This window comes from Malurus melanocephalus, unplaced genomic scaffold (genome assembly GCF_030028575.1).
Source record: "Malurus melanocephalus ecotype Western Australia unplaced genomic scaffold, MMel_1.1 scaffold_204, whole genome shotgun sequence".
Taxonomy (NCBI): domain Eukaryota; kingdom Metazoa; phylum Chordata; class Aves; order Passeriformes; family Maluridae; genus Malurus; species Malurus melanocephalus.
The window spans coordinates 169297-187206 of record NW_026623436.1 but is presented as its reverse complement, the minus strand read 5'-3'; the positions used below and the strand labels follow the sequence as shown (position 1 = coordinate 187206).

Sequence of the window (17910 nt, the reverse complement as noted above, 5' to 3'; positions counted from 1 at the left end):
TGTGACAAAACAACTTTGGGAAAACAAGCATGAGCAATCTCTAGTGAGAATACACCACAGTCAAGGAACAAGTGTGCTGAAGCCAGAAAGTGAGAACAGTTCAAGTAAAGGCATTTGTCTCTGAAAAATGAATTGTTTTTCTACATACCTGTCCAGTCTCCTACTACTTTTAGGTGGACCCCAAACGTTGCTTTGGTATCTGTAGGGCACTAAAAATATTAAATATATTAAGCACCACTTCTGAGTAACAAAAAAGAAATAACAAAATGCATTCAAAGTACAGTTGTTAAGACAGAACCAGGTGTAAATAGATCATTCCTGCGCAGCCATACCAGCAGCTGTACCCTTTATAAAGCAAGTCTATCCTCAACACAGCTGGGGCAGCCAAGCATGTTTAGTACCCATCCAGACTTAACTCTTTCTTCTGGTCACAGAGGAGTCTGGATGCTTGCTTGGGGTGTGATTTGGAACAGCCACTTCACTGAACAGCACTCAGCAATGCTACCAACAACAGAATGGAAATACTCCTCTGCTACTGACACATCATTCAAAATCAGGAACTGCCGCATCATTCTTAAGACAAGGCATTTAAGAGACTTGTGTTCTTGAATGTCAAGGCCATGTTTTCAAGCTGATCATTCTCATACAACTGATGCTTTCTTCTTAATGGAAACTGACATTCTGCTGCACTTCACAAGAGCTTACAGTTTGCAAAGGAAAAGCACCAGATTGCATGGCGCATCATAAAAATCACTTTGCAGCCACCCTTCTCTCACTCTACATGTATTCCCTCACCTCAGGGTGATTTGTCTGTGACTRTCAACACAGGAATGTTTTCAGTTACAATCATATCCAGAGCATGGTATCCAAAAACTTCAGTCAAGGTTTAAGGAGCACCCTGAGTTTTATTCCTTATTAGGTACAGGGACATTTCAAATGCACTGCCTGGACAACTTTGACAGGTACACCAARTGACCACACAGAAATAGGACCAGCAACTACTATTCAAGAAAAGGTTCTTCACTTTCCTTCCATAAACCAACATCACTGGTTTCCTTTTGATAACAGATATTTTCCCTGAGTTTTGATGCCTTTCCTAGAACCTGTTAATGATTGATCCAAGCGCTATCATGAAACCAATACCCGACAGATGATTCTCTGACCTTTTTCTTTCCTTTTTTATTCCTAAGGACAAACACGAGTTCTGAGGGGAGGSCTTAAATTCCAGGAACACATCTATATTATAAATAAAAGGGGTCCAGCCAGAGAACCCAAGCACCAAATAAATACTCATGCACCATGCTCAGGAAGGTATTTCTTGGCTCTGCTGTGGACCTTTGCCTTTAGTGTTCTCAAAACAATCTTGTGGGGAGTGTGAAACCACTGACCTCAGGGCTGAGGATCAGATCCTGTCAGTTCCATACTTAGCAGCAGACACAGGCACAAGGTTAGTATTACCTATATCTTGGCAAACCTAAACACTGGCTGATTTAATCACTCTATTTTCCTAAGGGGGAAGAGCACTCTTGTTAACACTGCTGATTACCTGACAGACTTATATGTAACTCCTTATTATCTTCCAAGTTTTCCTACAAAARTGAGGTACAGAAACCCAGAGTCCAAATTATTTCAGCAAGTCTTAGCCTTAAAAGAAAAMCAGTATCAAGGGAGGAATGCAGACAAACTTCACACAATAAGGAGAGTGTTTATTATGTCTCACTGCAGTGTCTTTCAACAAAAATATTGAGACTAATTCCCCATATAAAAGCAGGCAAGCAGCCTCTCAGGTGGGAAGTTGTATACTGGCAGCAAAAAGGTCTGTTCTCCTGGAGGCTGCTGTAGGGTTTATTTTTCACCCTAGGCTGCCCTAAGGCTCTCTTGTTTCACAAGAAGTTGACTGATTTTCTTAGTCCAACTATCCACAGTTCCAGTTCAGCACATCTTCTATAAATGCATTTGTCATTCCTTACTTCCATGAAGGTAATGGCAGAATACCCCTTGTCTCCAGCCAGAATACRTTCAAACTTGTTATACTTTACATTACCCTTATGACTCTTTTCYACACTAGCCTGAAAAATTATCCAATAAAAGTGAAATTTATTTCTCTTTAGACTTTAGGAAACATATTTTGATACTTATAACTAGCCTTGAGACATCCTCATAGAGTTCTGGAAAAATCCAATTTTGCTGCTAAATCTTACCAGAAGAAACATGCCAATCTGGGCTACGTGGAGTGAATTTCCCCCAGTTTAAAAGAGAGAAAGAATGTAGGTAATCCAGCAAAGGGTCACCAAGGCAGGGAGAGGACTGGACAACCTGACATTCAAAGAGGAGCCAGTAAGGTAACGTGTTTGGGTAACCCATGGAAGAGAAGGCTTGTGGGGGGATCTCTGTCTTCCAAAAACTAAAAAAAAAAAAAAAAAAAACCAGCTCTAGAGAAGATGAAGGTGCTCTCTCTCTCTTCAGCACTATGCATGGCAACAAGACAACAGACTAGGAGCGCAGGTTGTTTCAGGGGAAATTTCATCCGGATATAAGAAAAGTATTCTTCATCATGGAATGTACAGCCAGGGAAATGGTACAATTTCCCCTGCTAATTCATCTTCATGCGACCCTGAATAACCTAACATAGAGCCCTTTTATCAGAAGGTCGAACCAGATGATCTCAACAGGCCTCTTCTGACTTTCAGATTTTCCTGTAGTTTAAACTTTGAAATTTGCACTTACATTTTTTCAYTGCACAGAACACTTATTTTACCTCTTTCATCTCTGTAAACACAATTAAAGGYTCCAAACTGTGACTTTTTACAGACTGTTAGAGAATACATTCCAGCAGCTTAAGAAATATTCAAAGACACTTTTTCAGAAGTTTAATGATGAAAGTGGGCAAATTTTCCTATGTTATTAACAGACCACTGGGAATGCGCACTGAAGKGCAACAAAAATATTCTCTTATATATTTAACCTCCATGAAATCACAGAATTGTACAGTAGCTGAGACTAGAATGCACCTCTGGAGATTGGCTACTTCAATTCCCCTGTGAGAGCAGGGTCTGCAAGAGCAGGTGGCCCAGGACAGTGTCCAGCTGTGCTTGGAATGTCTCCCAGGATGGAGATTGCCTGGGCAACCTGTGCCATCCTCAGAGAAAAAGTGGGAGCTCTCTTAGGTGCAGAAGAAATAAACCTCCTGTACATCAGCTTATGTTGCCCTGTCACCAAGTGCCCTCTGAGGAGACCAACYCTGTTTTCTTCACTTGTCSCTCRGTTCAGYTCTCTCAGCCTCTCCTCATACTCAGGGCTGACTCTTTGTGCTGCAATAAATCCATGTCTCTCTGGTCCTGGGAAGCCCAGAGCTGGGCACAGAGCTCCAGATATATCTGATCAGACAAGRGTCACCTCTGTCCATCTGCTGGCAACACCCTGCCTAATACAGCTCAGGAAGATGTTTGCTTTCCCAACTGCAAGGGCACATTGTGGGTTCGTGGTCAACTTGGTGTTCACCAGGACTCCCTGGCCACTCTGCTGAGCTCCTTTCCAGCCACACAATTCCCATCATGTTCAGGTGCCTGGGGTTATTGCCTTGGCCAAATAAAGGTGTACCAAAGCAGCCTCGGCAATGTGCCCTCTCTGAAGCTGTGAACAAAACCAATCAAAATCATTTGGAAACTGTGTTTTGGCAAATAACATTTGGATTTCCCCCTGCTGCTTTTAAGCTAAGAAACAATGCACTGTACTACACTGAGGGCTTACATGCTGCCCCTTACTTTTCCTCCATTACCCAGTAAATTGGTCAGTGGAAAATTATAAAGATTAGTCAATCTTAAAATTAAAAAAACAAAAAAAAAAATCCCTAAACTTTGTCTTAGGTCCTTTTCTTTGAACCAGACTCACTTTCCAAAAGACAAAATCACTAACTTGAATAGTCTGTWATGAGATGGGAGGGTAGACATCATTAAACTAAAGCTCACAAGTTGTTTTCAGTAGTTCTTTCCACATTTTGAATTTGTTYGCTGCACTCAATTGACCAAAATGCTGAGTTACACGAACTAAGTATTGAAGATGCTGTAATTACATGAAGTGATGTTCTTAGTCTAACTTCAAGTGATCTATACCCTTAAAAGASAATGATTTTACAGGTAGGAATGTCTACACTAATCAGGTTATCTGCCAGCATTTGGCCCTTCTCCAAAAACAACTCCAAACCAAAAGAGTTCTGTTAAATTTAATATCTTTGAAGATTTACACCCTCATAGGAACCAAACTATGCTCTTAGCACTAAATAAGCTGGAAGATTTTCCTCAGGTTACAATGCCTATTTTTGTATATATTTTCATATTCAACAAAATTATAGTATTTTATATGTAGACTTAGAGGTCCACAAAATTTAGAGAATATAGGTTGTTCCACATCTTGATTAAAAAACAACTTTCCATATATTTTTTCCTTTCTTTTTTTCAAGCTAAGTTTGAATACAAATGCAAATTATCACATAGGGATTTTGCAACAATCCCTGGAGAAATTTAWGCTTATAAACCACAAAATTAATTACATTCACCAGTAAACATAGCTCTACTACCTATCTCTATGCTGAGATAAAATTTAGATGATAAYTTGAATAAMCTGAATAATTTAATTAATTTAATTTCTRGATTAATACATACTTGAAATGTATTTTATTTAACAATTTTTATATTGTGATCACAGTTCTCTGTTGTCCTCTGCCTTGCTTTCATATGAATGTAAAGTGAGCAAACKAATTACTGTTAGATCGTAGCACATCTACTATACACCCACAGTATGACAGCCCCAATTTGTGCTAGGGGAGATTTAGAGGGGGCATTAGGAAAAATTTCTTCACCAAAACAGTGGTCAAGCATTGGAACAGGCTGTCTGAAGAAGTGGTGGAGCCACCATTCCTGGAAGTGTTCAAAAGACATGCAAATATGGTGCTTAGGGACATAAGTTACTGGTTACATTGCCATCAATGCTGGATTAATGATCTTTTCCAACATACGTGATTCTGTGCTTCTGCATTGGTACAAAATTCTGCGATTGGTACAAAAATCAAGGCAATGAGCAGTGGAGAAATCAGTGCATGAAAGCCCAACGTAAAGCAAATAAAAGCTATGCTGTGAGCATCTGTGCTTCCAGCTTACCCTGAATATTTAACGGTCAAAAATCCTGTCCAGAACAAGAAAGGGGACAAACCTTACTGAAGTTATTTTTATGTTTTTAAATACAATTCAATATTTTTAAACTCYTTTTAGGCCTTGGGGTGCAGGGAGAGGGGTGTGACAACAGCAAACTAGCAAGAAAGTGGAAAGTTAATTCCTAAATTAAAAGAACTTCCAGTTCTTCTGTATGCCTCAAGCATAAGAATTGTGAAGCCTCTKCAGAGAGATGTTAGGTTTTGATTACAGGCTATCACAGAAATGCTAATGCGTGCACCAGGACAACACTAAGGAATATCTGTTATCAGAAGAAAGRAGATGAAAGGGATGCCCAAGTTACATACCCCCAGTGGCTCTGCAAATAAAGCTCCTTACAAGTTCCAGTGGAGATACTGCACCACAGTAAACATCACCTTCTGYGTTTGGTGCTGCAGTAGGTGGCCTGAGCAGTGCCCAAAATTACAAAGAAGATCTGTGCTACAGCTGGAAGAACAAAGTGTCTGATTTGKAGAATTAAAAAGCTCATTGTGGGATTTGTTTACATAAAAGGAAACTCCTTCAAAGAAGTCTTTCACTTTGAGGAAAAAGCTGTGATATGATCCTAATATGGATTTGCAGATCKCCTGGCAGGGACTGCAAATACTGCAGAGACCCTGTTTCCATGCTTCTGTCTGCCAGGGTGAACCAGCTGCACTGCAAACCCTGATTCATCAGTGCATCCTCGCTCCAGGCTCAATGAACCCTTACCCAGATCAAGAGAAACACATTATAGGCTTTGCGTGTTTGAGAAAAAATGGAGAACTAAACATAACTAATGTATTTTTTCCTCCTGTAAAAGGGGAAAAAAATTAAAACGAGAAAAAGTAAATAATAGGGTTTCAACTGACAAGAAAATGCAAACCTTGGAAACTCAGTAAGCTGCAGCTTGTCTGGTTTCATACAGAACTGATATAAACATTCCTAAAATGATTCATTCTGACATTAGAAAATGGAGAGGAGTGATGACAAACACAGGCATGCTATATAAAGGTAGCCAAAAAATAGTAGCTAGACTTCAGTCTGACTCATAGGAGTTGAACTCTGTAACACTGGGCTATCCCTGTTTTAACTAATTAATCCCTTAAGAAGCAATTTTCAGAGGGAAAAAAGTTACTGTGTTAAGTTATTCTTTTAAACACATTTCTGCCTCAAAGGCTTGGAGATTTTTTTTTTAATGTCTCTGTTTATTTCTCTGTTTCATGTTATTTTRCAGATTGGATTTTGTTTAAAACCTTTTCCTGTTAGAGACTTATAGCTACCCTAATTTAACTGGCAGACATCATAACATCTTGCATGTGGGGAAATCCTAACCATGGAGCATGATTTAAGTATCAAGGGTGCCTGGATGATGAAGGCAAGACCACCATGCCTCAAATACTCAATRCTTCAGCCAGAGCCCTTCCAGAGTGGAGCCAACTCCTTGCAAGCAGCCTAGCTGCAGAAACATAGCCCAAACACTTTTCACTTTCCATTCCCATATGCTCCTTGTACATCCTCAGACACCTGCAGTCTAGCTAGTGGAAAAAACACACCATAACACTGCAGGATGCATCACTGGGCAGCTGCAGTTCCAAGAATGATCATTCTGGTCATCTGGGGTCCAGCTTCCTCTGTAACACAAACCCACACCCTCTAATTCCTGTGAGTCTGTAGTTCAGAATTTGCTAATTCACTCCCTGCCATCTCAGTTGTTAAATTACTCTCAATGTTAAAAATTATCTTGTTTTCTTTAAGTCTCAATATATGAAATTCTTATCTATAAAATCCATTTGTTCTTTGATTTCACTCTCACACCACAAAAAAAAGGCAAATCTTTAATGCAATGTTATCTTAGGACTGTAAATAGACCAATACTTGTAAAATGCACACAATATTGCATAAAATACCTAAATTGTTGAATACATAATAGGAAATTTCTGTATTTGTTTTCTAGTGGGTCTATATTAGTCCAGCTGTTACTCTAYTGATGCTATAGATGCACTAAAAAGCTCCACTTTTAGAGACTAATCAGCATTTCTTTTCCTGTGCATCTCAACCAAGGCAAAAAACTTGATGACTACTCTTTCATCCCAGAGGCACGCTGCATGTCACAGAATCACAGAATGCTCAAGTTGGAAGGAACCCATAGTCCAACTCTGTATGACAGAGTAAAAATGCTTCAATCCTAGCAATATCCAACCTGTATCATTTATGCATTTGAAGTYGCTAGGTCAGAGGAAAAAAAATCACAACTTTTTGAGATGCTCAGGTGTGCAAGTCTTTGTCCCTAAAGGAATAAAAAGCAGAAGAGCAAAGCTTCTGCCCAAGGCTGCCTCTCCAAGTCCTCCAAGGGCACGTGGACACTTTGCCAAGCAAAGCTGCACTGAGCTGACAAACACAGGACAARGAAACTGAATGGCACAAAAAGTTCAACAATCCCTGAGCAAAAGTATGGGCTACCTCCAGACTATGCTAACTGGCTCCCAGTGGCCTGAGACACTCATGGGAAGAGCCATCAGAGGCTCRACAGGTTTTCCAGTCAGATCACCACCGCCTTGAGGAACTCTGTGTCCCTCTGAATTCCCCTCCCAGCCCACACTGTATTTTGCCAGGCTAAAGCAGAGAGCCCCACCAGCCAGATGGTCTTAATTCTAGGACATCAAGAGGCAGGACACTTAATTTCCTCCAGTATTTTGTCCACATGTTAACTGTATTCATGCTTAAAGCTTGTGCTCGGGTTTTGTTTTTGTCATTTGTTTGTGGGTTCTCTTGTTTATTTTTGTTTAGTTAGTTGTTTTTTGTTTGGTTTTTTTTGGTTTGGTTTTTTTTTTTTTTTTTTTTTTTTTTTTTTTTTTTATTTTGACATTTTCCTTCAGTTCTTAGACCTTGCTGTAACCTGACTTAGCAGCTAAACTAAAAGCACTGTCTCTGATGGGACAAAACACACTTCTCTGCTAAAGTCAGAAGATGCTTATTATGTATTGTAAATTTACTTTCATAGAATCAAAAAAACCCCCAAAATAACCCTGCTTATTACAGGGATCTGTCACTTTCTGTTTAAAGTATCTGCTGAAGGARAACTTGGGATTTAGTGAACTTGAATGCAATTTCTGCGTTCCGTTCATCCAAAAGAGTCAGATTTGAAAGTTTAAATAAAAGTYAGGGCTTACRTAGGGTTTTTATACAGACCCCACAACTATTAATCCCCAAACCAAACAAACAAGTCTCAGGAAGTACTAAAGACATCTGCAATATTAATCTATCCTATTTTTGTTTTACTTAAATTCTTTGTCAAACAGCTGCTAGATACTCYACTTCCATGAAGAGCAGACAAGCTCTAGGGATTTCTTCAGTTTGCCAGCAAGATACTTCACAATTTCCCTAAATGCTCTGCAGATCATCTCATAAAGACAAGTTTCATAACTATTTGCACAAGATATTTAACAAATCTTATTAGAATGTCATCATGTTAGATTTTGTTTTTATTGTATTTATCTGACAGTATGAACTTAGCTGTTGATGTCCTTACGTACTTTTCACTCMGGCAACCTTCCAACAATTTTTCCATTTTTTTATGAAGCATTTCAGAATTTGGCCCCTAGGCTTTTCCTGTTGTGGATAGTTTATTTCTTAAGTTTACAGTGCAGGACACATGTTTCTCCATCATCTCCTTATGCAGTGCAAAATTTCTTGCTTAAAAGAAGCTTAGAGCTAAAACTTCACTGCCAGACTGTAAAGATCTTTACTGATTTTAAATGAACCTTGGATTATCCAGGAATAAGGACAATTCCGGCTCTACAAAACACTGGTTTTCTTTTACAAAAGCAAATGTGCTACTTTTGATGCTGTTTATACTTAAGTATTATTTGCAGAGACTTTTCTGACAAGGAATTGAGCCCAAAACAATAAAGGTACAGATCAGGGCCACCACCTTGTAATCCCACCATGTCTAAATCCAGATACCAAATGGATTTAAATAGAGGTGCAGAGGTAACAAGGAAAACTCAATCTACAAACAAAAAAAATCAAACTAAACCAAAACCCTCAAAGACAGAAAATCCATGATTAAGTAATAGCTCTGAGACTTTTAGTTAGAGCCTATAACTTGTTACATACTTGTTTCTGTACATTCAGAAACCTCTTCCAGGTAATTCTTCTACATACTCTAAGATGATTAATGGATTTAAGAGTTTTTCTGCCTGGGATTCAATAATTATTACTTTACTAATTTTGATACTAATCAAACAGTATTCTTTCTCAATAATACATATTTGGATTTGAGTGGATCTGAGTATTTGCATCTGCAAACTTATCCTCGCCTAAAAACTCAGCTTTGACTTGTTAAAAAATGCACACACACCATCCTCCCTCTGGAGTTTTCTTACTCATGCAGAACTGTATGTGAAGGAAAGGAAGAAAGATGTTGCACTACAAATCCTTCTATGTGATCTGCTTCAAATTAACCATCTGCTCAAAAAGAGGGAGAACCAGAAAAAGGGCAGAACTTCTTGGAGCTTTTTATTACCAGACTCTTCCAGTTTCTAATTTAATGGGATTTAAAAGCAGATTAAATGCAGTACTGAAGTAGGGGAGGTCAGAGCACATTGTAACATTAGATAAAATTTCTAGTTTCAAAGAATGTTTCAAACCTCTTGCTGCAGGTAGGAGATCACTACTACTAGATCAGAACTGGGATCTAGACATTGAATGAAGCACCAAAACTCTTTGGAGGACCTGAAGAAGCAGTCCCCCAMGCTATTATAAAGTATATTTCATAAAACCCTTGAGTCTCAAGGCTGGGATCTTTGCTTTGGCTTGTTCTGAGTTTTTTCTTTATATGAGCTACTTCTGAGCCACCTGCCTTCTAATGCAATCTCATGAAGCTATTAATCAGTGGATTTGCAAAGAATGCCTTATACAGACATAGAAAAAGCTCAACAAGTGTTTATGCAAGCTACCTGTGCTTAAGTATCAGCAGAAGAATCTTGAGAGACATGTAGGTGTCAACTGGGAAAAAAAAGTCATCAAGGCAACTTCAGGATATTCAGACTTTAGCTCCAAGGGGAGCAGGGACATGACAGCAGCTAGTGACAGCCAAAACTGTAAAAACTTTGGAATAATAGACTATTTGATCCTGCATTTATGGATGCTTGTYGCAAAACAGAAGTTTCCCAAACCAAACCTCATTTCCAAATTTAGAAAGACTGACCTCTTACTCTTGCCCTTATTTCAAGGTCCRTTACAGTCTAAGTTCTACATGAAGTGATGTAATTGTTTCCTACCTTCTTCTGCCACAAGAAAACCAACACTAATGAAATAACAAGTTTACTGAGCTTTGTGAGCTGCTGGGAGCAGACACCAGACTTTTGATAGCCAAGTGGTCTAAACTGCAACTTGAGAGAGTTTGTGTTTTGACTCTGCAGCAGACGCAGCAGAGACCTCGTGAGAGAGCCCTGGACATCTTCTTGAGCACTTAATATCTGCAAAACACAAAGCTCTTTCCATGAGGCTTACTACTAATCACCACTTGCTGATGCAAGAAATTCCAGAAACACAGCACAAAAAGCAACCTCTCTTGTAAGACACTAACTTCTATTCTGAATAGGAATCTGCTTCTGAAGTTATTCATTGGCAACACAAAAGGAAGCATGAAGTCATAAATGCTCAGTACTATGGATTCATGCTGCTGCAAATCAGCAGTAACACAGTTAAGTGTCTGGAAAGAGAGGGAACTCAACACCAAGGGGAAAAGGCATGATGGGGATGGAAAAAAAAAAAAAAACCAATGCTACTGTAAACTGCAAGTCTTAGTCTCTTCATGTTCCTACAGGTTAAAACAAAGAGTAACCAGAACAATGGCAAAGAAAACAAACACTATCCAAAATGAAAAGAAAAAAAAAAAGAGAGAGACTATCCATAAGTTATTATTTTTCTTAGTTTTGTAAGAAGTTAGGCTTTGTGTATTAAAGAGTGGAAGTAATGCTTTGGATATATGAACYGGAATGAAGGACSATCCTTGCTAATGGAAATTTACTATCGATAATGTTTTTCTATTTCGAGGTCTCTAAAGATTGATTTAGATAATTACATTTAAATTGCATTCCACAGCAGATGAATTCCACACTTTCCTCCAAACATTGTAAAAAATATCAGTCTCAGGAAGCAGAACACGTTTCTCTGGACGGTCTCATCTCCAGACCATATCTTACACTTGATCTGAATGACAAATCTCTTTAAAAAGTATTTATACATGGAATGTATTTCTCCTCACTACAGATGAAAATATTGTGGAACTGACTATGTTCTGAATTCTAAGATGCAATAATGCCCTACCTAAAATAAGTAAATTGGACATGAGGGCACACAAGACTGAAAATGTTACTCACACTGTCTTACACAGCATGGTAAGAGCTTTGGTAATCACAGCATGGTAATCACAGCATGTCTTATGCAGCRTGGTAAGCATACACAGGTATGTACAGCTGTGTAAGCAAAATCAGTGAAAAAATCATCCTAAAACATGCTAAAAAGAAAACTTTTTGTTTAAGTGAAATCAAGACAATGTAGCAATGAAGACACCATGAAGTGAGTGGCCCATTATCCACTCCCTAGAACTGTCCAACAAGTCATTTTCAGGAATCCCAGATGTTGGGCCATCTGTTTGTTACCTGTCCCAGACCTTCCAAAGACAGAGTCACACTAGTGAGTACGAAGTCACTAGCGAATAAAAAACAGTAGAGGCACACTTCAAAAATAGAGTTTAAAAATCCGCAGGGATCACGAGAGGAATCTGTTATCTGCGAGTGTCTGAAGTTCAGAATGTACAAGTGACACTACCAGAGGGCTGAGAGAGGTGATCCTTCTTTATTCAGCACTGGTGAAGACAAGACTTCTGCCCAATGTTGTGTTCTTCACTGCAAGAGAGACGTGAACATACAGAAGAGAGTCCAAACAAGGGCCATGAAGATCATGACAGGATTAAAACACATCTGCCACAGAGAAAGTTTGAGAGAGCTGAACKGTTCAGCCTGGAGAACAGAAAGCTCAAGGGGATCTTATCAATGTAAAGCACCTAAAGGCTTTAAAAAGAATAAAGCCTCTTTATGCACTTGGTTGCAATTCAGAGTTCCCTCTGGATCCGAGCAAAGCACATGGAAGCTTTGCCAGAGTAGAATGGGAGTGGGTTCAGGGCCTTTACACTGTGTGTTCCTCCACCCTGGTGTTATGTAAGAAACTGAGCTAAACTGTAAATATTACACAACCTYGAAAAGGGAAGGGACTAGTAAAATATCTGCACAACTCCTTCATGCTGACTCACTCCTTCCTTTCTACTTAAAAGTTATTACCCACACTTAGGAGTATAAAGAGATGCCTGAAATGGTCACTTCTGTCTCTTAAGGATGCCCCAGGCACAGTGAGATCTTTCACTAGAGTGAATAGGATATCACACAGAGCCTGGMGACAGACTTTTTARCATGGCCTGTTGCAATAGGACACAGGGCAATGGTTTGAAAGTAAAAGAGGGTAGATTTAGACTAGAGAKAAGGAAGAAATGTTTTACAAGCAGGATGGTGACACACYGGAACAGGCTGCCCAGGGACAYGGAAGATGCCCTGCTCCTGGAAACATTCAAGGCTGAGTTGGATGGGGCTCTGATCTAATGGAAGATGTCCCTGCWTATTGCAGGGGTTATTTAGAAGTGGTGGCCTACAGAGATCCCTTCCAACCAAAGTMTTCTATGATTCTAAGCAGGACAACAGCATCAGGAAGAAGACTGCAGTTTTCCCCCAGCTGAAGTCATTGCAGCACTGCACTTAGAGTACCTGAAGCCACACACACCCCTTGATGTTCTTGCTGTGGATCTAAGCCCCACACGCCTACACCAACCTAGACAAATAACCCAGGGATTATGATCTTCCAACAAAAGAAGCAGCAGTAGCGTTCCAGCTTGCTTGCTAACTACAAGTAGGTCAGATGGGAGTGGAAAAATGACTGAGTTAAGCTTTTGCCTACACATTCTACAAGCATTGTCCCRTGGCTGGCATCATATTAAACAAGARGAAATCTTTCAAAGCAGGRTATCAGCCCACAGCTGACCTAGAAAGACATGTRGAAATGTGTCCCCTGCTTAGGCTGGGTAAAAAGATTATCATAATTTCTAGACACTTAGAATCCTCATTATGCTGTAAAAGTCATTTACCAAATGACAGCCTTTCTCCAGTACAGTTAATGTTGTAGCAAAATATCCTTGTGGCAACTAAGTGATAACTTCATATCTTGTAATATTTAGATTATATATGTGATATTGAAAGACATGCTCTTATGCTGAAGGATATCGCTGCACTTTAAAGTGTAATACATTGAGCATGAATAGAAATTGCCTGGTCTGATATTACTTACCTAAAATACAATGCATTGTGCATGAGTGGAAATTGCTAATTTTAATGCTAGATATTTAATACGTRGTTGTAAAACTTACACAAACTGTAATTTATCAACTACACTTACATTCTGGAAATATACTGCACATTATCTGTATATAAATTACTTACTTACGTGCTCTAAGAAAACTCAAATTTACAATAAGAGATCTATTTTCCATCACTTTTTGCATAAGTTGCATTGTCATAYTATGCCATTTTAAATACTGTATGAAATCCTCAATTAATGCAAGGAATCTGACATCTAATTCAACTTCATCTGATGACCTCACCCAGTAGGTCTGTGTCAGCAATCTGTTCTCTGACAAAAACTCTCATCATAACAAAAAAGAAACTCTACAGAAAAGAGACTACAGAACCAAGCCAAACATTATTCGATGRCATTATTTCTAAAAATTAAAACCACAAAATCCATTGTTTTCRCAGAGCCCCAATATAAGACTACTAAATCTTCATAATAAAAGGCCCAGTTTCTAAACTGTGCATTTATCAATAATGATCAAGTTATTACCAACAAATTAATTTTGACTGAGATGAACAGTGAAAAATTAGGAACATGATGGTTTGATGTTTAAATAAAAGGTGCTCATTGGTACAGACCAATAACTTCATGAAATATAGCTATGCTAGGGCCAAATGAGTGGAAAGAGACTTAAACTAAGTTATTGAAATCTATGTTCTGATCACTGATGTAATAAAAAAATATAAATAAATKCTGACTCAACCATTCTGCACAAAACCCCAGCTACATCGTATTCATATATGCACATTMTTTTACAGCATTCCATATCAAGTTRTCTTCATGCACTATACCGAGGACAGTCTTAAAAAGTGCCTGCTGCCATTAACAACATATAAGTAACACATTCCTCTGCTTTGTAYTGGTAAAGTGAATAGCCATGAAAACTATGCAAAAGTGCTGATAATGCTTTACCAAGCTATAAGAGGTAGCTTCCCTTAAGTGAGATTCATTTCTAGATTTACAGCACAAAATTTATTTTGGTTGGAATTTAGTGTGGGTTCCCCTGTGACTCCTGGTTCAGCATACAGAGAAGTAAATTAACAAACAAAATAAAATAGCCCACAAACCCAAAGAACTGGACCTGTTTGTGCCCTCTGAATCTTGATTATTCCACAGAGCTAGGTATAATTTGGTGGGGAAAAAGTATCAGTTGTCAGTCCAAAGAAAARAATCATGAACATTTATCTCCACCATCTTCTTGAAGAAGAATGTCCAATTCAGACAATCCAGAAGTYTTTATTCCCATTGGAAAGAAAAGGCTGCCACTAATATTCAGCCTCAGACTCTGCTTTACTAACAATATAGCCAGTCAGTACAGTCATTTTTTAGCAAAATTTCACAGGTCTCTGCACTGTGTACTCCTGAAGAACTTCAGGTCCATTTATAAATACTTGCATATTATTCCAGTCTGCCTCCAGAGTTTCAGTTCCTGTTTTAGACCAACTGAGCAAAGTACTAATCCTAATACTGTGTGACCTCACTGGTATATTACCTTCAGTCACTGATATATCTCTTAATATAAAAATAAAGCAGAAGACAATTTTAGAAACTTATTTTTTARACTTGCTGCTTTTCTAACTTTGGAAAAGGCAGTCACAGAAATGTCTTTTCATTGAAAAAGAAAGATGGCAAAAGTTCATTACAATTCACGCTTAGTCACATTAGGCCTAGAAATGTGGCTGAAACTTCTTTTATAAATGAATYATCAAAATCACATGGATTTTATTGATTTATTTATTATTTGGTTTCACTTATGGAAGACTTAGGAAAAAAGTTCTCGTTATCATTTTCTAAACAGTGGAGAAAATTAAATATGTATTGAGTACTGTCATACATAATAATCATGCATTTCATATTCACTGGTACCCTTATAAATGAAACATAAGCTTTCTGAGGAGAATTGTCACCATGAAAGAAATAAAGACTGTTTGTTTACCAAATATAAGCAAAAAAGAAAGTACAGAAAAGAACACTATTTCTTACCATTGTGAGMGTGAATGGATGGCTTTCCAGGGCAGACACTCTTGGACAGTGGAGAATAACATACTGAAATAAGATGACAGAAAAGATACATTCAAAACATTCAGTGATGGGCTAGTACTTATAAAGTGAGAGCCATCGTTAGAGACAATGTTACATGAAAGCAAAGTGATTTTTCTAGGGGCACATTAACTCACCTGACCGGGCCTTGCTTCAAAGTCATCTTTCACCATCCTGACTTCAAGGACATTGGAGGGGTGGCTTATTACCGAGGTTATGGTGACAGGTTTGTTGCTGCGGATRTAGCGGTACAGCCTCTCCACACAGTACAAGCACAGAGGTCCAGAAATCCAGAGCCAGGTCTAAGGGAGAACAAAAGTATGTTACCTCAAAGACTTTTAACTTTCTGTTTTMTATTTTCACAACTACATGAGAGCTTGCGGGATCTCACTTCACGTCTAATATCCACCTCTCAACATGCAGAAAGCCAAGAATGTTCTGAAGCCTTAATCAGTCTAACCAGCAGCATCATCCACAAGCCCAAGCAATTTCAATCATAAAACTCATCAGGAACAAAATGCTAATGACCTAATTTGCTACCATTTTACTCTGGTTTAATGTAATTAGAGTGCAGCTGGTTTCAGCAATCACGGTACATATATGGTTTCAAAGTCCAACAGACCAGAGTACTATATAATTGGTTAACATTTATGGGAAAATGCTTTCTGACTTGCAATATTATTTAACTATTACTTTCTTTTAATTATGTCAGGTTCAAGCAAAAACCTAAAAAGGCTTCATTCTTGTTCTATAGAATTTATGTTGATATTAAACTAGTATAAAATCATAGACAACAGAGAGAAATGGGTACTTCTGAAACTAATTCACTTGCTCCCATGGAATATGCATATGCTAGACAGAAAATGCCCTGAAAATGCCCATTTCTCTGCACTGATTATATTGGGAGTCCTGGGTGACTACTCCAGATGAAGACATTTGCAGCTGCTCAGCTAAATCCCATTCTAAGAGTCAATTACCAATAGCTTATGGCAGACTTATGTTCTAATTCCACATCTGCTCGGTCATTTGAGCTGTGGCATTGAAGTGCAGTGCCCTCAACCCTCATACACCTTCCCTCCCTTCCCAATTTCCGACGTTACACTTCAACATCTTTTTTTTTTTTTTTTTTYTTTTTTGAGAYKTGGTATCACAATATTTCCAAATCCAAAAAAGACTTAAATAGTGTTTTAAACCTGACAGTTGAACACTGAGTGGCCATTTCTTTCCATGACTCCTTTCCTATAAGTGGCTCTAAAATAGGAATCTAAAGCCTGGAAGAAGACTCTTTGCAGTCCTGTGAGTCATGTGGAGACAGATATACACAGATGCTTGTAATTCAGGAGTGCTACCACAACACAATACCAATCCAAAGAACTTTGCTGGAGGAATTCAATTTTGAATTAACTGTTTCTCATTATGATTACATGTTCCATAGAAAAAGGGCTCCCACTGCAGCTAGTAAGGGACACACATGTTCAACAGAAAAAAAAACCAATAGCAATAAAGAGAAACTCCGGTGGGGTCTGTTATGGGACCATCTTGAATGGTGGGCCTTGGACTCATGAACTCCATATTTGCAAGCTTCCTCAGGCCATTTGCCAATACAGCCCAGCTCATCTTTTCTCACAAGAAAAGAGAAAATTTGGATGAAGAAAAAGCTGCTGTCACAAAACATAAAGAAACAAAAGGAAAATGGAAAACAGGARAAGAAAAGGCTTTTCTATCCCCACTGTCATCATACTCATTTACCCATGCCACATATAAAACAAGCCTGTCTGCAAACAACAGGCTATAAAAGCCAAACCACAACCAACTGCAACCCAGAAATGAGTATTATGACTTGCATCTGCATGGTAAAAAAGAGAACAAATGGAGCTTGATTATTTCAATTAACTACTGCCACACAATGCTTACAAAAGGCCCTCACAAAATGTTATACAAATGTTTGCTCTGAAATGCTACGCTGTTAAGTCACATTTATAGCAGGATCAATACATCTCTAACGGTGTTGTTCAAAAAAGAACATTACAGCCARTCTCCTGACATTTTTCCACCCTCCCTGTTCTATGCATCACATTATAATGCACTTCAGGGTTAAGTACAGATTGTTTTTTTCCCCACCAAATCTTTGAATGCCTCAAAAGGTTTTAATAATATTTTCCATTATTAAAACATCTGGTCTGGAAAAGCAATAATTAGTGGTTATGGCTGACTGAAA

General features: G+C 38.5%; 1 protein-coding gene across 1 annotated transcript in view; it reads right to left on the bottom strand.

The window, feature by feature from the left end:
* Positions 1 to 17910, bottom strand: part of NOX4 (NADPH oxidase 4) — a 104095-nt gene that overhangs the window by 60652 nt on the left and 25533 nt on the right. The window contains exons 10-12 of the mRNA XM_057373656.1: positions 15830 to 15994; positions 15636 to 15698; positions 149 to 209 (exon numbers count right to left, since the gene is read on the bottom strand). Of these exons, the coding sequence (XP_057229639.1) occupies positions 149 to 209; positions 15636 to 15698; positions 15830 to 15994 (289 nt within the window). The remainder of the gene's footprint in view (positions 1 to 148; positions 210 to 15635; positions 15699 to 15829; positions 15995 to 17910) is intronic.